Here is a 24,852-nt window from a genome sequence, read left to right as displayed (position 1 = left end):
TGCGAGAGGGCACAGGCTGGGCTGAGGGACCCCCCCCCCCCCGAGTGCACAAATTTTTGTGCACCGGGCCTCTAGTAGAAGTAATAACAGATCTGGAAGGCATTGGTCTGGTGGACATGTGCTATTCCTTGCTCAGCATACAGCCACCTTCCCCTGGGAAAAATAATTCCATATTTCCTTTGAAAAATCTTCCTTCTCAGCCTAGAGGTTTAGATGGGACGCAAGCCCATCCGTCCAGCCCCCCTCCTGTCCATGGGCCACGTCAGGAAGAGCCCAAGGGTGACACCGACAACGACGAGGGAGCAGAGAGAGGGATGCGAGGTCCTTGGTGCCTTCTGAGCCACTGTACCAAGCCTGGCCTGAAGCCAGCCTACCCTGGGCTTTCCTGTTACATGAATCCATCACTTTTCTCTATTGCCAAGACATTTTCAATGGACTTTTCTGTCCCCTGCAAGCTAAGGAATCCTAACTGATCTTTTTTAAAAGAGAACTTTCCCAGAAAGATAGAAAACCCAGGAATCAAATGGGAGAAGACTGATGGATTTGACTGCATATAAACATAAATATTGTTTCATATGTTTTTTAATATATTGATTTCAGAGAGGAGAGGAGAGGGAGATAGAAACATCAATGATAGTGGCTGGGGAGTTCAACTGGGGAAAAAGGAGCCATACGTAAAACTTTAGACAAAAAGAAATTATAAAAATAAATAAATAAATAAATAAATAAGAAATAAGAAACATCAATGATGAGAGAGAATCATTGATCGGTGGCCTCCTGCACACCCCACACTGGGGATTGATTTCACAACCAGGCATGTGCCTTGACCGGGAATCAAATCGTGACCTCCTGGTTCATAGGTTGAAGCTCAACCACTGAGCCACCTCAGCCGGGCTAAACGTAAATATTTTATGACCAGAAGAAACATCATACATGATATTGAAAGATAAAGGACGGATGAGCTGAGAAAGAACTATTTGCATTATATTATAAAAAGCTTAGATCTGATGGGGGAGCACACTGTTTGCCAGGCTAACAGTTTGCATGTTTGCACACACATTAACTCTTCAGTCACCACCGCGACCCTATGAAGCAGGTGCCATCACCATCCTCATCTCCCACATGGAGAGGCCGGGACACAGAGGGACACGCGCAGGGCACGGACCTCCAGAGAGTGGAGCCGGGTCCGGACAACGTGGCTAACGGTGTCTCCTGGGCCATTCCTGTTTCTCTCGCACAACCCGACCAGGAGTGGTTCTTGCAAAATAATAAGAAAAAGACGCACAGCTCCAGCATGGGTGGGGACAGCGTGCAGCATAAGAGGGAATGGGACGTCCTAACGCAGGAAAAGTCGGTAAGCTGGTGATCGGAGGCATGAACACTGACACAGTGAGATCAGGTTTTGTTTATCAGAGTGGTGTGTGCGCGCAGAATCGAGAACGCAGGGTTGGAGGCCAGGGCACATACAAGAATCAACCAATGGCCCGATCGGCGTGGCTCAGTGGTTGAGCATCGACCTATGAACCAGGAGGTCACAGTTTGATTCCTGGTCAGGGCACATGCCTGGGCTGTGGGCTCATCCCCCGTAGGGGGCGTGCAGGAGGCAGTGAATCAAATGATTCTCTCTCATTGAACCTGCAACCCTGGTGTATCGTGACAATGCTCCAGCCTGAGCTACCCGGCCAGGGCAGGGGTTGAAATTTTAAATATGGCTCATGTCCAAGAAAGGCCTCCTTGGAAAGACGACTTTGAATAAAGATTTTTTAAACGGTGAGGAACTGTGTCACACGGGAGGCGCATGTTTAGATACGCTGGGAAATCTTAGAAGCAGCCGGGTCCCCAAGGACCTTGGGGGCCACGGTAGGAGTCTGGACTTGCGTCTCAGGTGATGGTGAGCCTGTGAAGAGGGAGCGGAGCATGGCCGTGAGCACCTGCACTTCAGGAGGCTGCCTGCACGGATTGGAGACACACAGGCTGCGGAGCTGGGGAGACCAGGGGGATGGCACAGCCCACAACCCGGGTGAGACACACTGACCTCTGAGGAGCGGAGAGCTGCGGGCTCCGAGCTACTGTAAGGGCAGCGTAGGTGAGAGTGGGGGATGGGGACGGTGGAATGAGGCTGACACCCAGGGCCAGGGGGTAAATGGGGGGAAGTCGACTGAAACCACAAGGTCGCCGCGCAGCAGCACGTTACAGGGGCAGGATGTGTGTTGCTAACACGGCTGGCGATGGCTCGTTATTATTGTCGTTGTGATTTATACTGAGCAGAAGACTATGGCATCGTTGTAAAATGGTACACATGACTAATAAACTAACAAAACTGGTTTGGGGATTTCTGTGACATTTCTCTATTAGCAGGGTTGGAAGTGCAACTGGCCTAAATGGCTTTGCCAGGGCCCCCTCCACAGGTTCCCGTGCACACACACATACAAGCCTGCACAGGAATGCACACACATACACACACAAGCCTGCACGCACACAAGCCTGCACACACATGCACACACATAAGCCTGTGCACACACACAAGCCTGCGTACACACACAAGCCTGCACACACATGCACACACATAAGCCTGCACACACACAAGCCTACACATGCATACATACACACAAGACTGCACACATGCACCCACATACAAGCCTGCACACACACACAAGCCTGCACACACACATGCACACACAAGCCTACGCACACGCACACAAGCCTGCATACATGCATCTGCACACACACAAGCCTGCACATGCATACATACACACAAGACTGCACACATACAAGCCTGCACACACGCACGCACACACAAGCCTGCACACATAAGCCTGCATACACACAAGACTGCACACATACACAAAGCCTGCACACACACACACACACACACACGCCTGCACACATAAGCCTGCACGCGCACACACACACTCACCCACTCCTCCCAGCGAGCAATCTTCTCGGCCATCTCCACGGCTTCCTTGTGCTCCCGCTCCGCTTCCACCATCGCCTCCCTGGCCATGCGCTCCTCGGCAACCTTGCGCTCCTCTTCGGCCTTTTCCTCATCCGTTAAACCATAATTCCGAGGCTCCCCAATCTCCTTGATGAGCCGTTTGATAGTGAGTCTGTTGTGAGGGTCTTCAATCTTCCCTACATCTTTAAACACCAGGAGAGAGGGAGCGGTCAACACATCCTGACATTCGGGGCCCACCTACAGTGCGTTCTGAGACCATAGTCGGGAAAATTCTCCACCCGTAACCTTGTGGGGGTCCGTTATGTAAGTTACCACCTGCGGTTTCCTATTCTAGTTGCCAGCACCGGTCAGACTTTCTGGTCTCACTGGCCGATATCAGACCGGCCCTGGGAAACGGAGGGAGGAAGCCTGCACCCCCGTCTGCCTCTGACAGACCCCATGGATTTAAGCGGACGGATGGACGGACGGACGGACGGATGGGTTGGGGGGGGGCGGTTCTCCAGCCCTGGAAGCATCCAGGCAAAGACGGGGAGCCCTCGGTCGGGACTGCAGTATGCCTGACTCATGTCGCTATCAGGACCAAGAAAAAAAAGAGAGAGAAAGGCTTGTTGGTTACAATGAGTTCCCCCCAGTCACCCCGCAGTCCATCCTCAGCCCTCTCTTGGGTGTTCTTGGGAGGTGTCTGCAGGGAAGGGTGTGCCGTGGACGCATTCACTACTCAGCCCTCCACACCTTCCTCCCGGGGACCCCCCACCCTGCGCCCAAGTACACCACGGTGATGGCCCCTCCCCCACTCCCTGGTTACACACTGTCACCTTGACCTAGACGAGAGGCACCCCGGTGCTGACACAGGAAGAGGGGCGGAACAGGCAGAGTTTGTCAGTTAGTGGGTACAAACAAACCGAGAAAGAAAAAGGCAGCCCGGCCGGCGTGGCGCAGGGGTTGAGCATCAACCTATGAACCAGGAGGTCAGGGGTTCGATTCCGGTCAAGGGCACAGGCCTGGGTTGCGGGCTTGATCCCTAGTGTGGGGAGTGCAGGAGGCAGCCGATCCATGATTCTCTCCCATCATGGATGTTTCTCTCTCTCTCCCTCTCCCTTCCGTTCTGAAATTAACAAAAACGTATGTTAAAAAAAGACAAAAACCTGTTGGGGAGCCGAACTAGTTCGAATAAAGACTCTTTGCTTTTGCATCGAAAAAAAAAAAAAAAAAAAGACAAAAACTTCATGCATGCCGGTGCCCACACGCTGACATTTAAATGGATTTTCCCTGGTTCCTCCAGTAATCCCAGCCTTGCTGCGCCTGAGGGTCCTCTGACCGGCTTTGAAAGGCTCCCTCTCGGAGGAGGAGGGCTCACAGGACAGTGCTGCCCCCGAGGGCGCTGGGGGTGGGCGGGGAGGGGCACCTGGCCACCTGGACAGTACGTGGCCTCTGACTTGACCTTCTTGGAATGTGGATCGGGACTGAGAGTCACGTCCAGCTCTAGGCTTGCCTCCAGTGAAACCCGGAACCTCTGGGGGGCAGGGCTGCCCCCGGGCTGCCACGGGAGCCAGAGGAGAGAGAGATTCTGGTCCAAAGAGCGAGAGAGGAAAGGGGCATGAGAGAGAAGGGGATTCAGATGCAGAGACAGAATGTGGTGCCAGCATCTTTCCAGGCCCTTCCAGACCCTTGGAGGCCAGGCTGCTCTCCAGACCTTGACACCTCCCCTGCGCCCTTCCTGGCGGCACATGTCTCCCTTTGCTGTTATGATCTCCTGGTTGTCGGTGTGGAGATGAGGACAGCATGTCTGGCACAGAATGAGACAGGAGCGCGATGGCCACTCATTCACTCCCCCGTCATCACTGTGTCTCTCTCGACGCTTCTCCCTGGAGCTCTCCTGATCTTTCCATAAATAATTTCTGGGGTTTTACTGAGAAGGTGACAATGGCTATTTTTGTGACATGTGCTCGCCATTTTTTTCTCGTTCTCTAATTAAACAGCGTAGAGGACTTTCCACATTAGTAGGCGTCAGGTCCTTACATATAAAATATGTGAAATCTGCCCAATATGCACAGACACAGTTAGGTGAGGGCAAGACCCAGCCACTTCTGCTGGTGCGAAACAGAGGAGTGCAGACATGTAAGCAGTGTCACCTTTCAGTTTCTTAGCAGCCATTTGATGGCTTAGTGCTGGGAGCAAAAACAAAGTTACCGCTTTAGAACTCCTCCAATGAGCCAGATACTTCCTATCTCTTCCTGCTACTCTTTGGAACAACTCTACAAGGCAGGGATTATTCTCAGATGAGAACACTGAGGCAGGTTCAGAACTGGAATCGGCTCTCCTGCCACTAGCTCTAAGCCTCCCAATACTCCAGCGTCCGAGTGCTGCCCCGTCTCGCTCCTGGGGGTGAAGAGAGGCCTCGGGAGGCCCAAGGCGTCGGCCTGGCCACTAAGGTCCCACCCAGCTCGAGCTGTCTCCCCAACGGAGGAAGCAGTATCAGTGCCCAGAAAGCCGGAAAGCAAGTTTAGGGGCTCCCCTAGCTGAGGGGAGTGGAAACAGCAGTGACAGCTGAGGTTTGGAGCCCGCACCATGGTGATGAGGATGAGGGCGAGGGTGATGATGAAGGCGAGGGTGACGAGAGCATGTTTCCTGGGCGTTTGCTGGGAGCTGAGCTCCGAGTCGTGTTTAGAGGAAACACAGAAAGGCAATGGAGAGCTGTTTGCTTTTCTGAGTAGCCAGGGGGCTCTCAGCTGGCCGGTGTAGTATTCCTGTGAGGACCGCCAGGCCCCAGGCAGCTGGGGAAATGGCCCACAGCAGCCGGCAGCAAACACAAGTCTTTGAAATGCCCTTGAAAAATTTGGTATTCCAGCCTGGCCCGTGAGGCTCAGTGGTTGAGTGTTGACCCAGGAACCAAGAGGTCGCTGGTTCCATCCCTGGTCAGGACACATGCCCGGGTTTTGGGCTTGATCCCCAGGAGGGGGTGTGCAAGAGGCAGCCGATCGATGAAGTTTCTCTCTCATCAACGTTTCTATCTCTCTATCCCTCTCCCTCTAAAAAGAAATAAAAACCTATTATAAATAAGTAAATAAATCACAATGTGGCATTCCATTTCATAATATATCCCTGTGTTTTCACATAACAACACTCCGCCGCCAAATCCTCACGCAGGTCACCCCAGGAGAAGTCCCTGTGTGTCCCTGTTGCCACCTGCCATTCCCCCCAGCCCTACCATGGCCTTGTGCAGGGGGTGGGGGGGCTGGGGGCGGAGGGGGTCAGCTGGAGGGTCCGCCACCTGGCGGAGGCTCTCCACACTCCCGTACCCCTCCAGGGGCTCATCCCGTACCAATGTGGATGGGGTGGATCTCGAGTTCATCGAAGTAGTTGAAGACCGTCTCGTCCTCGGTGTTGAGCTCGCGGAAGTTGCTCAGCGACCGGAGGAACTGGTCCTGGCTGTAGTGGGTGCCCACCACCACGCTCTCGGGCAGGTTCATCACCCGCAGCTTCAGGAACTCGTCCGAGCCGTCCAGCACGCAGACGAACTCTGGGGGGAAGAAGAGGCGCCTGGGTTAACCCAGTGGCCGCCGGGTTGCCTAACCAGCAGGTGCAGGGGGGCGGGGGCTGGGGGGAGGGGGACGGTCAGACAGGAAAACGCCTGGTTGGCAGCTCAGACCTCCTGTTGCTGCAAATGGCCTGGCAGCTTGGCTTCTTGCTGCCTCTGGTGGAGGTTGAATACATGCAAACCAGGGACATTTTCAGACACTACCCTGTGAGGTCCAACCTGTCGGTCATTGGAGGGTCTATTATCTTCCCTTCCCTTCCCTTCCCTTTTCTTCCCTTCCCTCCCCTTCCCTTCCCTTCTTCCTTCCATCCTCGTTCCCTCCCTTCCTTCCTTTATAAAAAGCAGCTGAGCCCTGGCTCAGTGGATAGAGCGTCAACCCTTGGACTGAAGGGTCACGGGTTCGAATCCAGTCAAGGGCAGGTACCTCGGTTGCAGGCTCAATCCCAGGCCCTGGTCGGGGCGAGTGTGAGAGGCAACCAATCGATGTGTCTCTCTCACATCGATGTTTCTCTCTCTGTCTCTCACTCTCCTTTCTACTCTCTCTAAAAAAAAGCAATGGAAAAATATCCTTGGGTGAAGATTAACAACAAAAATAAATAAAACAAAAGCAGCAGAAACTGTAAGTAGCAAATCTCTAATAACCCCGTGGTACCCGTCATCAGTTTCCCAGGCGAGCCCCAGCGAGACCGGTGGCTACGAGCGAAATGCTTTAGTGGCTGATTTGCCAAATTAATATAAACGGGGCCTCCTACCTGTGAGAGCCAGTTTACTACTCAAACCCAGACTTTGTTTGGATTCCCAACAAAGAGGAATACCCAAAACTTGTGTAGATTCCTTTTTAATGAGCACTTTCCTCTTCTGCCAGTTTCTCATCCATTTTTTTTTTTGTCTAAAAAGTATTAGATCAATTCTTTGACTCTCATTTTATGTTCTGAGCATCTTATTGTGAATTCCCCTACCCTCCCCCAGCCCCATGCATGTGTATTTGGTTGGTTTTTCTCCTGTTAATCTAGTCTGTGTCAATTCTATTATTTTATTGCTAGGGGCCCAGAGCACAAAATTCATGCACTGGTAGGGTCCCTAAGTGGCTGCCAGCTGCCAGCCGGGCCTTGTCCCCCCTGGTCGAACTCCCAGACAAACTCCCTGTCAAGGGGACAATTTGCATACTATGCTTTTATTCTATAGGATTAGTCCAGCTGTAAGAACTAAGGAAGGGCGGGGGGATTCTCACACTCTGAGACACAACCCTTGTACCAAGTTGCTGAAAATAGTTTGCATTAACCACATGGCCAACAGTTATCTCCTATGATGACAGTTCAACCAAAATGAGTTTTTATTTTTATTTTATTTTTTCAATATTTTTATTGATTTCAGAGAGGAAGGGATAGGAAGAGGGAGAGAGAAAAACATCAATAACAAGAGAGAATCACTAATCGGCTGCCCTCTGCACACCCCCCACTGGGGCATGTGCCCTGACGGGGAACCAAACCGTGACCTCCTGGTTCATAGATCAACACTCAACCACTGAGCCTAACTGGCCGGGACAAACTGATTTTTTTGATTTTTTTTTTTAAGAGAGAGAGGGGAAAAAACAACATTTCAAGTTCATGGCAAGGTCAGAAGAAATGGCCGCTAGCTACTCAGCAACTCCTTTTCGTTGGGACATTGTTTATGCCTCTCTTTCAAGAGCACATTGTGAAACCTCTGGGTAAATACCTGATAGGACAGGCTTGCCGCCACGTTCACTGCGAACTGGAAGGCGTTTTGCCTGCCCTGCTCAGTGCTGGATTCTGCACGTCTCCTGGAAAAGGCGATGGCATCGCTGGCCCCTGAAGCAGGTAGGAGCGGCCGTGATCCAGACCCTGGGGGCTCTCCAAGGGCCTCTGGGCTTCAACAGACTGGCCACGTTTGTGGCTTAGTTACAGCGGGGAGCAGCAGAAATAAAGGTGCTCAGAGAAACGGAATATCCCTCACATTTACCCCCAATGCATCCTTCAGTTTGGGAATTTGATTTTCAGTGTGTATCACTTGACTGCTTTTCTACAAGAAGAAAACCCTACTTTATCAACATCAAAAGGACTGTTCTGGTTCAAAGGAGATATCAGATGGCATTCCTCTACATGTGACGCTGGAGAAATATTTTAAACTTACCAGGTATGGTCAGTTTATCAAAGGGAAACATTTTGCCTCTGATTTCTTCCTCCTCCTCCTCCTCGTCTTCTAATAAAACAAAATAGACATCATTGTCATACTTACGGCAAGGCGGGGGTGGGTGGGAAGAGAGCAACCACAGAACTTGTGTGCATATATGCATCACCCAGGGACACAGACAATAGTGTGGTGAAGGCCTGGGGCGGGGGGGGGGGGGGGGGCGGGGGGGGGCGGCTAGAAGTGGTCAAGGGGGAAAAAGGGGACATCTGTAATACTTTCAACAATAAAGATTTAAAAAAATACATCGTCGTGTTTGTTACCTATTATTACTATGGGTAGCTCGAAAAAATGAAATTATTTTTAATTTTTAAAAAATCTTTATTGTTCAAAAATGAAACGATTTTAACTAGCAGGCACTAATTTTAATTGAGTGGCTATTACTCTGAGGAGTAGACTGGTGCCTTGTCTGAATGTTCACATTCAAAACAGAGGGCGCACCCCGACTTACTGTTGAACAGGTCTTTGGCTTGGTCGTAGGTCTTGGGGAATCCGTCCAAAATGTAACCTTGGTTCCTGCAAGGCATAGATCTCAGCTTTTCTTTCACAAACCGAATTACATATTGGTCTTCCAGTCGGCCTGACAAAAAGAAGAACAATATCTATATGACTGCGGAGTCACCTTCTGCATAGGGTTACACGCTGCCGTCACCTGAAAAATGATCATGCGGCCCCTTATTTTTCCCTTCAAGTGACAAATAGGTGGTTTGGGATTTCGAACACGGCACGTGAACTCCAGCGCACAATCAAATAGGAGCCCCCAGTGGGCCTGTTTCCGCGAAAGAACAGAGGCAAACGCGGGTGCTGGCGTTTCCAGAATGTTTGTGTGGTCACAGCTCCCGGGGGCAGAAGGACACGAAGTGCGTGGAGAAACCCGGAGTGCTACCATTTACCGGTAGGCTTTACTCGGCGGTGCTTGGATAGGCTGCCCCTGTAGCCGTACACATGCGGGTACATGCTTCTGTTGTACGGACTGAGGTGGGGCTCATGTGTGTTGCTAGCACATGACGTATTCCTACGAGGCGCCCAATACACAGCTGCTGCCTTTGGCTAAAAATCAAGGTTGAGCTGAGCCTCAAAGGCACCTTTCTCTTTTAAGCTGCCGAAAAGCCCCGGCTGGTGTGGCTCAGTGGTTGAGCGTCGACCTATGAACCAGGAGGTCATGGTTTGATTCCCTGTCGGGGCACAGGCCTGGGTTGCGGGCTCGATCCCCAGTAGGGGGCGTGCAGGAGGCAGCCCATCAGTGATTCTCTCTCATCATTTCTAACTCTCTCCTTCTCCCTTCCTCTCTGAAATCAATAAAAATATCTTCTTACCCCACACACTTGAACTATATAAAGTGAGCAATGGGGAATCTAACTGGTGCACCAGAGAGTTAACCATGTCCCTGGTTTGGCTGCATTGTCAGAGGCCGACGGGAGTGGACTTATGTGTGAACAGAACGTGGAAGTGACTCATGGCGGGGTTGCGACATCTGTCTTGCTGGAATCCTTAGAGTCATACAGTCACAAACGGGGCCATGTTAGGGACACGCGAGCTCACCTGTGTCCCTCCATGCTGCGAAATTTCCCTGTGGGTCTGTGCGGTGCGTTCCAAGGTCTTGTTTTGTTCAAACATAATCAAGGCCCATGTTCTACTTTCTGATAAATATGATGAGGAGGGGTTTTTGGACAAACTAGAGGGGATTGAGGAAATCTCCCAAGCTTGCAGAAGTGGTGGGTGGCTGGGAAGAGGGGGCTGGGAAGAGTTCCGAAGACTTTCCCTCCCCCAGAGACCTCGCCCTCTGCCCTCTCCCAGGGCCCCTCCAGGCAGAGGCTGCTGAGCCACACTGGCCCCTTGCATCTGTGAGGACAGTCTCCGGCCAAGGCCAAAGACAGCCCTTCTTCAGCTTGGGCAGTGACTGTTCTCAACGTGGCGCTGCCCCTGCTGTAACTCTCCTACGTGTCCCCCTCCCCGGGCACGGAGAGAGCCCGGCTGGCGCGTCACGCCAGGCTGTGACAGGACGCCCCAGGTCAGACTGCTGGGCCCTGGCAGAGACCTGCTATCTAGGTCCCCGTCTACAAAGATCGTGCGGGGCTTGTCTCGTCCGGTTAGCTCCAACGCCCGCGGGTCTTGCCTCTCTTCTGGGGGCGGCATCGGTCACCAGCCCCAGCGTTCTCTTTCTGTCCTTACACCTCAGGCTTAAAGTGTGTGTACACATGGCCACGTACACCCGTGGATTCCTAAAATTCCAGGTCTCCCACCCTTAATTTTTTCTATTTTTTAGAAGAATGTTATGAGTGTATCTGAGCCAAACGGATGCCATGTCAGGACGCAAGGTCTCACATGCGCCTCCCCCTGTAATGCGGCCTGGCCCGATTTCCTCCCACAGGGGTCCCCACCGGGGGCACCTCCTCTCGGGTGTTCTCCTCTCCCCTAAAGGGTGGGAGCCAGGGCGCTGCTAGATTCTAAACTGGGAGAGAGACTCCCAGTGTCTCTGGGTGAGGCCTTGTGTTTTCTGCTCACCTTCCTGTTCCTCTGAGAAATCTCTCTAAATTCCACCCCCCTTCCCCAGCCCAGCCCACACCAGAGCAGAAACCAGGCAGCTGGTTTAAGTGGACACTCAGTGTATGCTAACACCGTTTTCGCTGCCTCTGAAAACCAGATTGGCATGGCCTGGGGAGGCGGGGAGGAGGCGGGAGGGCATGGAGGGACAAGCGTCCTGAAGATGAGTAGCTGGGAGGAGGCCCACCTGAAGGACTGGGGGCCAGAAGAGCAGAGGTGGGCGGGCACTCAGGGGCAGGGCCTCAGGGTAAGGCGGGGACGTCCCCTGTGGCCCACAGAAGCACAACACCAGGAAGAAGCAGCAAGCGCCCAGCGTCCTGTCACCCAGGGCAGTTTTCCCCTGTCCCTCCCTCACGCCAGCCCTGCGGGATGAGAAACAGCCACCAGCAAGAGGGGAGAAGTAAACAGAGAGAAGAAACCAGATGTGCTTGATAAGTCGGCCGGGGCAGAAACTCTCCACTGGACGAGCCCACACTACCGGGCTGCTCTGCAGATGATACTAATATACCCAGCGTGATGGAAGAACTCCGCTGACTGGGTATAAAAATGAAATGGTGCTGTTGTTTTTTTAATCCTCACCTGAGGATCTTTTTCCCATTTATTTTTACAAAGAGGAGAAGGGAGAGAGGTGAAGGGAAGAGAAAGAGAGACCATCGACCTGAGAGAGACACACCGGTTGGCAGCCTCCTGCACGTGCCCACTAGGGATGAACCTGTGATGGAGGTACGTGCCCTTGGCCGGGAATTGAACCTGTCCGGGGGCTGACGACGCCCCGACCGCTGAGCCGAACCGGCCAGGGCGAAATGGCTTTCTTTTTCTAATAACTGCTGACTGGCGGTCTTCCTGCTGGGGAGCCAGCTCCCTTGGAAACATCTCCGTCCCACGCCCCGTCTGCGGTGATAAGAGCGGACTTCGTAAAGCATGACTGGCCAAGGAGGCCGCTGACTTATCACCTAGGGTCGCGGGGGGACCAGCCTTGACCTCCTTCCCAGGGAGGGGGAAAGTGAGCCCAGGTTTTGACTTTAGAGTGACACTTGACTGTGATGAGTTTGTTCCATAAACTGGTTAAAAGTACCAAGTGAGTGCCCTAGCCGGTTTGGCTCAGTGGATAGAGCAGGGGTGGGCAAACTTTTTGACTCGAGGGCCACAATGGGTTCTTAAACTGGACCGGAGGGCCGGAACAAAAGCATGGATGGAGTGTTTGTGTGAACGAATATCAATTCAAAGTAAACATCATTACATAAAAGGGTACGGTCTTTTTTTTTTTTTTTTTTTAGTTTTATTCATTTCAAGCGGGCTGGATCCGGCCCGCGGGCCGTAGTTTGCCCACGGCTGGGATAGAGCATCGGCCTGGGACTCAAGGGTCCCAGGTTCGATTCCGGTCAAGGGCATGTATCTTGGTTGCAGGCACATCCCCCGTAGGGAGTGTGCAGGAGGCAGCTGATCGATGTTTCTCTCTCATCGATGTTTCTGACTCTCTAGCCCTCTCCCTTCCTCTCTGTAAAAAAAAAAAAAAAAAAAAAAAAAATTACCAAGTGAGTATGGATGGAAAAGGGGTTCTATGAAAAGTAACATCGCAGGGCGCTCTCATCATCAATTCCTAACCGGGCAGGTCATGGTGGGTAGTCACGCCCCAGGAACACCACTTCCTAGTGAAAGGTGACCAGCCAGCTCTGTCCATTGTTCTTGTGCCTCTAGAAGCGCCTGAAGTGCTTGTAATACCCTTGGGAGGGGGAGTAACGCTCCAGGGAGCAAGTAATCTTGTTAACTCCCCTGTAATCCAGTCCCCCCCCCCCTTGTTTCCTCCCTCCTCCATATACCGCCCTTACCCTCTCTCCTTAATCTCGAATGAAGAAACGCTGCCCACTGCAGTCTCTGAGCATTGAGATCTTGCTCCCGGGCATATGTCCTCATGAGAGTCTGGCTCAGACTCTTACAGAAATTCTCCACAGGTTTGGATGTTTCTTATGTCCAAACATGAGGAGGAACGTTTTCCCATTGATTTGTATTCCTTCCTGCATTAACTATGGTCCTCCTTATTCATCAATTTTTTTCTATTAAGGATTTAAGGATTTTCTTACTAGTTTGCCTGAGTATTTTATTTTATGTTTTTATTTTTTTAAATATATTTTCATTGATTTCAGAGAGGAAGGGAGTGGGAGAGAGAGCTAAAAACATCAATGATGAGAGAGAATCATTGATTGTCTGCCTCCTGCACAACCCACACTGGGTATAGAGCCTGCAACCCGGGCATGTGCCCTGACCAGGAATCAAACTATGACCTCCTGGTTCATGGATCAATGCTCAACCACTGAGCTATGCTGGCTGGGCTGCCTGAGTATTTTATATACTAAGATTATATTCCAGTCAAGGGCACATGCCTGGGTTGTGGGCTCAATCCCCGGTAGGGGCCATGCAAGAGGCAGCCAATCACTGATTCTCTCTTATCATTGATGGTTCTATCTCTCTCTCCCTCTCCCTTCCTCTCTGAATTCAATAAAAACATATTTTTTTAAAAGATTATTAACTCTGTCATATTGGTGGCAAGTATTTTTTTCCTGGTTTGTTTTTTGCCCTTTAATTAATGATTTTCGATACTTATAAAAGATTTATGACTATACATTTCATTTTTTTAAACATAGATAGTTCCACCTTATTTTTAAAAATATATTTTTATTGATTTTTAGCGAGAGAGGAAGGGAGAGAGAGAAAGATAAACACTGATGTGAGGGTAGAACATCCATCAGCTGCCTTCTGCACACCCCCAACTGGGGATGGTGCCTGCCACCTGGGCATGTGCCCTGACCGGGAAGCCTTCCCATGCACAGGACCACACCCAACCACTGAGCCACACAGCCAGGGCCTTTCCAGTCTCACGATCAATCACCAGAATATTAATGATGACTTTCTTTTCCCCTGGGAGGGGAGATTATAAATGACATTTCTTTATGGTTCTTATAATTTCTACACTTAACTTATAATAGCAAACAAATAGTCTTTTATAACAAAGAAGGGGAATTGGAAAGACTCCCAGACCGAGTTAGAAAAATAAAATAAATTAAAAAATAAAAATGTTGTGCTGTTTACTTGGAGGAAAAGCAAACAAACAAGCCCTGGTTCACAGGCCCACGGCCCCTGTGCGGTGCGGGGGGGGGGGGGGGGTGTGAGGTGGGTTGGGGTGGGGGGGAGGGAGGGGAGGGGAGGGGGGCAGTTACCTGCGTTCTGCTCCATGCTCTCCTTGACGCCGTCCAGCAGCTCCTGCGCGTCGTCCACGTTCTCCTCTTCCTCCTCCTCCTCCTCATCTTCCTCCCCTCCTTCCCCTCCGAACTTGGGGGCCACGATGGCCTCCTGCACACCACAGGGTCCTCCAGTTGGCTGGTGCCCTGCACTGGTTTGCTACTCACTAGCCTCCTGCCACGGGGGGCGGGGGGCTGGGGGCATAGGGGAAATCTCTGAACCTGAAACTGCTCTAAGGAAATAAAGCCTTTCTTTAAACAAGCGCTCAGCAAAGAAGCTGACCACACCCTGAGGAACGTACATCAAGAATAAAAGCGAAGAAAAAGCTTACAAAGGCGTCACAACCCAAGTGCCCCGCGATAGAGGAGTGGCTAAGGGAGATCGGCGCGTGGACGCAGGGGAACACTACTCAGCGTGGGAAAGCGTGGGGTAGCGCCGTTGGCAGCAACACGGATGGCCCCTGAGAGCGTTATGCTGTGAGAAATAAGTCAGAAGAAGCTGAGAACCCATGACTTCACTCATACATGGGACATAAAGCGGAAACTCGAGAACACGGACAGCCATGTGGTGGTTGCCAGAGGGAAGGGGTGGGGGAGGAGGGGGTCCTAACATATGGTGACCTTGGGTGGTGGGCACCTGGTACAGCTCTTGTAACATAGAAGCCCACACCTGACACCTGCATGTTCATGTTGACCGATGTCACCCCCATCAATTTAATAAGAAAGTAAGTAAGTAAAGGTTCCACTTGCCCTGACCGGTTTGGCTCAGGGGATAGAGCGTCGGTCTGCGGACTGGAGGGTCCCAGGTTCAATTCCGGTCAAGGGCATGTACCTGGGTTGCGGGCACATCCCCAGTAGCGGGTGTGCAGGAGGCAGCTGATCAGTGTTTCTCTCTCATCGATGTTTCTAACTCTCTATCACTCTCCTTTCCTCTCTGTAAAAAATCAATAACACATATTTTAAAAAATAAATAAATAAAGGTTCCACTCAACAGGGAGAATAGGAGATAGACTTTGAGCAACAGCTGGCGACAGACTAAACTCCAGGGCCACCCCTGGGCGTGGCTTCCGTGGGCCTGGGAGCTGTCACAGCGGGGCCAGCGACCACCGCCCTGAGAGGGACAGAGCCCTGTGCAGATGTCACGCACCGCCAGTGGCTTCGTTAGCACACGGCGAGGGAAAGCCTTTTTTAAAACAGGGAAGTCCCCCAGGAGGGGTGAAAAGCGATACCAGCTTTGCTATGGCCTCGGAAATGACGTCCTTCAGCTTGATGTGGTGGATCTTGTAGTACTTGGCCAGCACCTCCGCGACGCTGGACTTGCCCACGGCGGGCGGGCCGAGGATGCAAACCTTGATGGGCTGAGAGAGGAGAGCCAGGGTCACGAGCCAGCTGGGCACGGCCGGGCTGGCAGCGACAGAGCACTGGTCCCATCACGGGGGGCTTCAGCTCTCAGATCCCTCTGGTCCCTTCCTCCACGCGCGTGGTGAGCATGACGGGGTGTGGGGAAGGCGGCACTCGGGTATGTGCCCAGGGAGAGGGCCAGAGTGTCGAGAGAGGAAGTCCACGCGCATGGCCTGCCGCCAGCTTCACAGCTGTGGCGCTGCTGCTCCTGGAAAGACGACTAAGAGGTTGACGAGTGTCTGCTCTCGGGGACATGGTGCCCAACTTATTGCCTCATGAATATTGTTTCTGGACTGAACTTGGTCTTTAATTATCCACTGCTTTTTAACACAAGATAATTTGCTCTAGTTTTCAGCCCGTCCGCTGTGGCTCAGTGCTTGATCGTCGACCCATGAACCAGGAGGTCACGGTTCGATTCCCAGGGCAGGGCGGGGGGTGCAGGAGGCAACCAATCAATGTGTCTCTCTTACATCGATGTTCCTGTCTCTCCCCCTCCCTTCAACTCTCTCTAAAAATCAATGGAAAAATATCCTCAGGTGAGGATTAAAAAAACAAACAAACAAAAAAAACACAACCATTTTTCTCATGTAATGTTCACTGTCACCTTTGTAGTGCTTCCCTGGAATAAATCTAAAGATCTGGCCAAGTGCTGCTTCAGAGAGGGGTGTGGAGGCTGGTCCGCAGGCCATTCTAGCTGAGCTCGCGTCCTCGCTCGGATGAGTCCCTGACTAGCCACGCGGCTGTGAAGGAGTTGCCCTGTCTCTCGGAGCCTTGGTTTTCACATCTGTACTAAGGAGATACGAGTATCTTCCTTGAACAGTTGTGATGATGAAAATGACCAGCGGATCTCCTGGCCAATAGGATGCAAGTGAGAATCAGACTTCTTCCCCCTGCCCCACCTCCCTTCTCCCTCCCCCCTCTCCCCCCCCCCCATATGTACACCTGGGCCTGAAGCAGGCCCGGCAGTAAGACACTAGATTTCTTTTCCTGACGTCCACAGCCCTGTGACAGTCGGTCTCGAACTTGCTATCGTGTTCCGTGTGTGTCAAGCGTAACAGTCAGCATCTATGCCAACTTTAGGAGTGGTACTGCCCGGTTGGCAGGACTGAGATGACGCCCAGGTCGATGCTAAGGCCTGGACAAACGGGTCCGCCCTGGAAGGGGCACTGGGCTTCAGAAACTGGGCCGCGGGGGAGAGGACGTGCTTCCGTGGCCACGCCGCCGGCACGGAGCGCGCAGACGGGAGGGCTCCGGTTACCAGCAGCCCGCGGCTTTGCTTGTACTCTCTGAGGATGTTGCCGATGTTCTCCACGAAGCCGGTCTGGGACACCCAGCGGATGTTGAAGTTCTCCTTCACGTAGAGCGCCTCCATGCGCAGGTTGAGCAGCAGGTGGTCGATGCTGTCTTGCTGCGCGGTAAAGGCACATGAGAGACTTGTCTCTTTCTGGTGATGGCTCGAGCAGGCCCAAATCTACTATCATGAAAGCAAACTCTGTACCCCACCACCCTCGACGGCCCATCGTGCAGCTGGGAGTGGGCGGAGGAGCGCCCGCCGGCGCGCTTGTGCCGGCAGCAGCCTGTCGTTACAGGAGCCGCTCGGAGCAGGAAGGTACTGGAAGTCCCAGTATAAAGCTTCTTAAAAATGTTTCATTGCATCTCATGGTTCAAAAACCCCCAGAACAGCCCGGCCGGCGTGGCTCAGTGGTTGAGCATCGACCTATGAGCCAGGAGGTCACGGTTCAATTCCCCGTCAGGGCACAGGCCCGGGTTGGGGGCTCCATCCCCAGTATGGGGCGAGCAGGAGGCAGCTGATCCATGATTCTCTCTCATCATTTATGTTTCTCTCTCTCTCTCTCTCTCTCTCTCTCTCTCTCTCTCTCTCTCTCCCCCCCTTCCCCTCTGAGGTCAATAAAACTACATTTTTAAAAAATCCCCGAAAACAAAAGCAGAGGGAAATGGCCCCTTGGGCGCCCGGCCTCCCACCCACCTCTGCGCCCCCAGGGATGCCAGCGCTTTCAGAAACACCCTCAAAGACAGTGTTTTGGTCCATTCATTCCTAAAAAATTACACCCTAACACTGCAGCCGAAGAGCACACTGAGTGGCGAAGGCTGCATTGTTCTCCGTGGGGGTGGAAGCAGAATCTCCGCCTCCCGGGAAGTTTAGGAAGAGGCCGGAGAGGATGACACCCGGCGTCTGAACACCACTGTCCAGCGAACGGCATTTAAGTACATTTTCTGGCCATGGTCTCGGAGAGTTCAGGACAGAAAACAGGCTCACAGGGGAGAGGAGAGAGAGGAGAGGAGAGGGGAGGAGGGGAGGGGAGAGGGGAGGAGGGGAGGGGAGAGTAGAGGAGAGGGGAGGGGAGGAGGGGGAGGAGGAGGGGGAGGAGGGGGAGGAGGAGGAGGTGGAGAGAGCGTTGCTTTAGGGCTGATGGCTGGCTGCCTGGAGGAGCGTGGGAGCCAGGCATCCTGACCCCAAACCCCTCAGCTGCCACCTGGGAAAACGGAAGAGACAGAGAATCGCATATACTGACTGTTAGGTCCTTGGATAGGAAAGCGTTTTCTTTGAGCACTTTCTGGATCTTCCCAGGGCCGGTGTTCCTACTGATGCACTGTGAGGGAAAAGGGGACGTGTTATTGGTTAACCTGTCAGGTTGCAATATACGAGCCCTCTGATGAACGCGAGCGTAACTGAGTGCGATAAAAAACAATGCTGCCCGGCAGGGGGCGTGCACGGAGGGCAGCGTTCCTGCGCCTGTGTGTGCGCTTCACCGGCCCCTGCGTGCCAGGACGGGGAAGAGAACGGGAAGGCCCGGCTCCTGCCCTGAGGACGCTCCCGTCTGGAAGGCGGGGAGCTGGGTTTTAAGGGTGCTGTTCTACATGAGGAGCCCCGGCTCGTTTGCACACCTGATCCTGTGACTATACTTAGAGGCGGAACGGTTTAGGAAACGCCGTCAAGCGGGGGACTCGAGGGCTGTACCTTGACCAAGTCCTCCAGGGTCTGGAAGGAGTCGTCCACAGCCACCAAGTAGTGGACCTTCGGCACATGGTCTATCACGTTCTGGATCACCCTGCAGAGCGCCAGGGAAGGCCGCCGTCACCGGAGGAGGAAAGCCCAGAGAGGGAGTACACAGGCTGGCAGGCCTGGTTTTAAGGATGTCAAACATGCCTTCCCATCTTTAGAACCTGACAACGCAATCAAGTGAAACCTCTGCAGAACAGAAGGGCGCACTGAGCCCTCCGAGCCCAGGGTGAAGGCTGGCTGCCGCAGGCTGGGTGTGCATGGAGGAGACGCTTACACCATTCAGGGGATGCTTCTTTTAGAAAAATAACACGGCTGAAGATTAGGGCCTCGGAGGAGACCCCTGCGGGGGAGGGGTCCTAACGCTTCATTTCCCCGCAGTAAACCTGGGATGGGGACCAATTTACTCGTGGCCAGTGGATGAGAGTAAGAGTGGAATCTGGAAGCCAGAACCTCAGGGAAGAGCTGTAACTGTCCCCTTAATGGGGGAGTGGTGGGGGGGGGTGATTAGAGGGGTGGCAGAATAAAGCCCATGGAACCCAACATGTAGACCCGACGAACCACAAACAAAGTGAACCATCTTTTGACCCGTGTTCAAGTCGGGGTCTGCAAAGCTGGAAAGGGTCTCCGGACCTGTCTGGGGCACAGAGTTGGGGAACTCTACAAGTGTGAAAAACATGTTAAGCCCGGCCCTCATGGCTCAGTAGTTGAGCATCGACCTATGGACCAGGAGGTCATGGCTCGATTCTTGGTCAGGGCACATTCCCAGGTTGCGGGCTTGATCCCCAGTGGCGGGCATGCAGGAGGCAGCTGATCCATGATTCTCTGTCATCATTGATGTTTCTCTCTCTCTCTTCCTTCCCCTCTAAAATCAATAAAATATATATATATATTTTAAAAAGGACAACACACCCATGTGTTAATTTTACCTGCAGTTGCCAAAACCAACCTGCTTCAGCTTTCGCATTGGCTACCTGATTCCTGGACATCTCACCTGGGACAAAAGCAGGAGGAATGAGGCCCCCAGAATGCACATGCCTTGTTCCTCCTTTTCCGGAGTTGTGCACCCGCCGATCAGGCGTTTAAAGGATGAACCTGAACTCGTCATGGGAACTGTGGGGCTTTTAGGGGGCGGACACTGTTTCCTCAGATGCACGTGCCGATAACACCAGAACCTTCCGCACCGCGTTGTTGTGAATAAACGCAGTGGTACAGGGTCCTAGCCCTCGGTGAGAGCTCGACAAACGAGCACATAAACCAACACGTTCGTCAGTGAAGTCGTGGGCAGTGGTGTCTCCGGGAGGCGAGTACTCACCCTGCGAGATCAAGCACGTGAATTGCCGGAATTACATTGGTTCCATCTCCAAAAACAGGCAATGCGGGGACCTCGCCCAACCAAGCCAACTGCAAGGAAGACAAGCACAAAGCGTATTCCCCAGGCACACGTGTGTGACGTGACGGTTGCAGCTCACGCCACGCCATAGCCAGAGGCACCCGAGGGACTGCCTGCCTGAGGTCATGGTCCTCAGAGGACGCCTCAGGGAGAGGTTTGGTAGATTGGTTCTGATGAGACGGGTCAAATCCCATTTAAGAGAAATAAAGTGCAACAGCAGAGCTGAAACACTTTTCAAAACACCTATAATCCCATCAGCTGTCTTTAATAGTCAACTGCGTGTTGCTGTGTGGAGAGAAAATGCCTACATCAGCACCATGTGTTTGAATGAAAGGAGATCTGCCTCACTCTTCATTATCCTGAGAGTGGTGACTAGAAGGGCCAATGCTGGGAAAGAAAAACAGGGGGCGATGGTCGACACCCTTATTTCCCCGGACTCTCTGCTACTAGACTGGCATAGCCACGCCTAGAAGCAATCAGAAATATCTTCAGGTGGTATCACCTTCCTGTAGCATTTTTAAAATCCTCATAGTCATTGAAAAGTCATACCTTGAAAAAGAAATGTAAGATGCCTCCTTCCACTCCATACTGAAGTCCGGTAGCAACTACGTAAGTCGCGAATTTTTTGACCTATGAGGTAAAACACAGGAAAAAAAGCAAAGTGTGATATTATCAATCCCATTGAACTGGATTATTTCTGCGGTTAAAAATGAGCACTTCAGGGAGGCTCATGCCATGGCCTCCTTGAGGCTACGGAAGTTTTGTTTAAGATAGAAATAGTGTCCTCCAAAGGGGATGATGGGTCCTGGCTGATGTGGCCCTGTTGGTTGGGCGTCATCCAATGCAGCAAAAGGTTGCTCGTTCGATTTCCTAGTGGGTAGGAAAGTGGCTATAAATTTTAATGCCATGTGGTTTCCTTCAAATATTTTATGCCCACAGTGTTTGTATTGCCAAAGTAAAAAAAAAAAAAAGAAAAAAAAATTAGTAGTAGAACAGAACTTGAACTTGGGCACAAAGTTCCTAATGTCATATCCCCTAATACCACTAGGTGTCACCTTAGAGCTATTATTCTATACCACTTGGGCAGGCCTTCAGCTAATGGGGAAAACCCAGTGGATGGAATCTAGGGGCTTGGGGCTCTAGTTAAGTCCTACAGGAGCTCAGTGAGGATGCTGATAAGAGCACTTAGTTCGCAGAATTTTGAGGATTTTATGTGAGGTGCATGAGGATGGCACGAGGTACTCTAAGTAAAACAGTTAGCACTGTTCCTGGCAACCACTGACAAGCCTGCAATTTTCGCTGTGAGGTTACTTATTCAACAGCAGGACATTCCTGTCATCTATTTCGATAAACTGTAAGAGAGATAAAATAATTTCATTTATACATATGATCAATGTTGCTGCACCAGGAGGCCAATAAGCTACTGTTACTGTTTACATGAACTTCTCAGCTATGCGTATGTCCCAGCAACCAGTGGCCGGGTGTGTGGAGATCAACTTTCTTGAATGACGGAGCTCTGGAGTCAGAAACCAAAAGCAACCCAACCCGCAGGCCGATGGATCTAGATTTGAGTCACGGCTCTAGCACTCGACCCGCCTACCCAGTGTCCACGTCCGTGAAATGGGGTAATTGCGCACGTCTGCAGTTCTGCTGCTGTGAGGAGCAGGTCAGACAGGCCAGGCAGCGCTCAGAATGGTGCTCAGGAAACCCTGCCTACCTGACCTTGAGCAAGTTCCTTAACCCCCTGGAAGCCTGTCTCCTTATTTGTCACATGAGGCTAGTATGCGCTTTTCAGAGTTGTCAGGAACAAACAGGAGAGATTCTGGGAAAAGGGAAAATGTGACTCCCTCCCCTCCCCGTTCCAACTCGGAGCTATTTGCTTCTTCTGGGCTGAGCAACCCTTTGGACCCACAGACGCCCTGGAAGGTAGGTAGGAGCTTGCGTTTTATGGGGACCAGATACAAGTTTTCACCTTAGTGGGCTGGACCAGAACCAGGGTCAGGGCAGTGAATCTTGGGGTGAGCCTGAAGGTCAGAAATCTGTGGGTGTAAGGACAAGGAAACGGAACACAGGTGTTTTAAAGAGTTGAGGTGACGTACAAAAAAGCATGCGGGACAGTCCTGGCCATGCCCATGGCACGCTGCCTCAAAAAAAAAACACACACGTTTCTTGCCCAACTGGTGTGGCTAGTGGTTGAGTGACGACCTATGAACCAGGAGGTCACAGTTCAATTCCTGGTCAGGGTACATGCCTGGGTTGCAGGCTCAATCCTAAGTGTGGGGTGTGCAGGAGGCAGCTGATCCATGATTCTCTCTCATCATTGATGTTTCTATCCCTCTCTCCCTCTCCCTTCCTCTCTCTGAAATCAATAAAAGCATGTGTCTTTTTTAAAAAAAAAAAAATGTGGCCTGAAATGTGTAAACACTCCAGAACTTTTCTTACCCAAAATGCTCTACTACTTTAGACTTACATTTTTTCCAAATTTGAGAACCATTTTTTCAGCATTTATGTGGTCCAGGAAATTGGGATGGTGCTTTCTCCTTCGATAATCCTCTTCAGTAAACGGAACCTCAGAATCTTCCTATGGAAGAAAACAGGGCCAAACTCGATGTGTTAGAGCAGCAGTTCTCAACCTCCTGGCCCTTTAAATACAGTTCCTCAGGCTGTGGCCCAACCATAACATTATTTTCGTTGCTACTTCACAACTGTCATGTTGCTACTGTGATGAATTGTATGGTAAATATCTGATATGCAGGATGGTCTTAGGCGACCCCTGTGAAAGGGTCATTCGACCTCCAGAGGGGTCGCGACCCACAGGTTGAGAACCGCTGCTTTCAGCCCAAATAAAGTATTCTAAAAACTGCTTCTCATTTATTTATTGTTTTGTTAATCCTCACGTGAGGATATTTTTCCATTGATTTTTAGAGAGTGGACGAGAGGGGGAGAGACGGACAGAGAGAAACATCAATGTGAGGGAGACACATCGGTTGGTTGCCTCTGCCCTGATTGGTTTTCTCGGCCCCGACCGGGCCTGGGATGGAGCCTGCAACTGAGGTACGTGCCCTTGACCAGAATCAAACCCATCACCCTTCAGTCCAGCGGTTCTCACCCTGTGGGTTGCGACCCCTTTGGCGGTCGAACGACCCTTTCACAGGGGTCGCCTAAGACCATCCTGCATATCAGGTATTTACATTACGATTCATCACAGTAGCAACATTACAGTTATGAAGTAGCAACGAAAATAATTTTATGGTTGGGTCACAACATGAGGAACTGTGTTTAAAGGGCCAGAAGGTTGAGAACCACTGCTTCAGTCTGAGGGCCGACACTCTATCCACTCAGCCAAACCAGCGAGGGCTGAATTTCTTTCTATTTCTAGGTTATTTCTTTCAGAGTGATTTTCCCCAGACCCATCAGATTTAGAGGCCCTACATGAAGTAGGATTTTAAAACATAGTGTTCAGTGCTGGAGGGTGGGGGCGGCCAGGGAGAGGTCAATGGGGGAACAAGGAGACTTCTGTAATACTTTAAACAATAAAGAATTAAAAAATAAAATAATAAAAGGCGATTCTCCCTCCTTTGTAAAAAATAAAAATAAAAATAAATAAATAAAATGTAATGTTCGGTGAGAAGCCTTTCGCTCACATCAAGTTGATCTAGGGCAGTGGTCGGCAAACTGCGGCTCGCGAGCCACATGTGGCTCTTTGGCCCCGTGAGCGTGGCTCTTCCACAAAATACCGACTTCTGCGCATGGGCCACGAAGTTTCAGTCGCACTGTACATGCGGGCCTGCACGTGGTATTTTGTGGAAGAGCCACGCTCAAGGGGCCAAAGAGCCGCATGTGGCTCGCGAGCCGCAGTTTGCCGACCACTGGTCTAGGTTAAAGGGCCAGTCCACAGTGTTTGCGTACGAGGAGGTGCACATGAAATTAATCAGCGGGGCAGAGGGAGCAGGCCCGAGGTAGCACAGTTGTTGGCAGGTGTGAGAAGTGGGAAGACGGCCCCAAAGGGTGGGAGCCAAGCTGGGAACCGGGAGGAGATGAGGTGGGGGACACCCCGGTTATCGGGGCTTGTGGGCCGTGTGGAGGACTTCAGGTTCATCCTAAGGGCGTTAGAAGGCCTAAGGGCTTTCAGCAGGACTGTCACGTGGTTTGAACTCAGAACAAGGCTACTTAGGCTGTTCCTTGGAGACGGGTTGGAGTGGGCGATGACAGGTACCAGTTACACGGGCCTGAGAGCTGTGTGGTGTGAGGTCGGGAATCTCAGGGGATGAGGGAAATGTCCTGTAGCTGATTGTTGTGGCTACACAACTGTATGTGCTCACATTAGGCCTCCACAGTAAAGAGGGCCAATTTCACGGTATGTAAATGGGACCTTAATAATCCTGGACTTCAAAGAATCGTGAGCCCTGAGGGAAATGCAAACTGAAACCTCAGGGAGAGGAAGGGGGCACACCGGGACGCAGGCGCTAACACCGGTGCCATCTTCCCACCTCTTCTCCACCCTCAGCCCACCTCGTTTACGGGGCTGATCATCCCTCTAGAAGTGGGTATGTG

The 24,852-nt window shown here is 51.8% G+C and overlaps 1 protein-coding gene across 2 annotated transcripts in view; it reads right to left on the bottom strand.

The window, feature by feature from the left end:
- AK7 (adenylate kinase 7) overlaps window positions 1–24,852 on the bottom strand; it is a 41,878-nt gene that overhangs the window by 3,321 nt on the left and 13,705 nt on the right. For both annotated transcript variants that reach the window (XM_059686058.1, XM_059686061.1), the window contains exons 5-16: window positions 22,769–22,879; window positions 20,848–20,928; window positions 20,221–20,309; window positions 18,864–18,954; window positions 18,418–18,495; window positions 17,142–17,291; window positions 15,712–15,840; window positions 14,462–14,594; window positions 9,154–9,282; window positions 8,646–8,714; window positions 6,279–6,476; window positions 2,918–3,138 (exon numbers count right to left, since the gene is read on the bottom strand). In XM_059686058.1, coding sequence (XP_059542041.1) covers window positions 2,918–3,138; window positions 6,279–6,476; window positions 8,646–8,714; window positions 9,154–9,282; window positions 14,462–14,594; window positions 15,712–15,840; window positions 17,142–17,291; window positions 18,418–18,495; window positions 18,864–18,954; window positions 20,221–20,309; window positions 20,848–20,928; window positions 22,769–22,879 — 1,479 coding nt within the window. The remainder of the gene's footprint in view (window positions 1–2,917; window positions 3,139–6,278; window positions 6,477–8,645; window positions 8,715–9,153; window positions 9,283–14,461; window positions 14,595–15,711; window positions 15,841–17,141; window positions 17,292–18,417; window positions 18,496–18,863; window positions 18,955–20,220; window positions 20,310–20,847; window positions 20,929–22,768; window positions 22,880–24,852) is intronic.

The sequence above is a fragment of the Myotis daubentonii genome, chromosome 1, assembly GCF_963259705.1.
Source record: "Myotis daubentonii chromosome 1, mMyoDau2.1, whole genome shotgun sequence".
Lineage (NCBI taxonomy): Eukaryota > Metazoa > Chordata > Mammalia > Chiroptera > Vespertilionidae > Myotis > Myotis daubentonii.
This window is presented reverse-complemented; position numbering and strand designations above follow the sequence as displayed.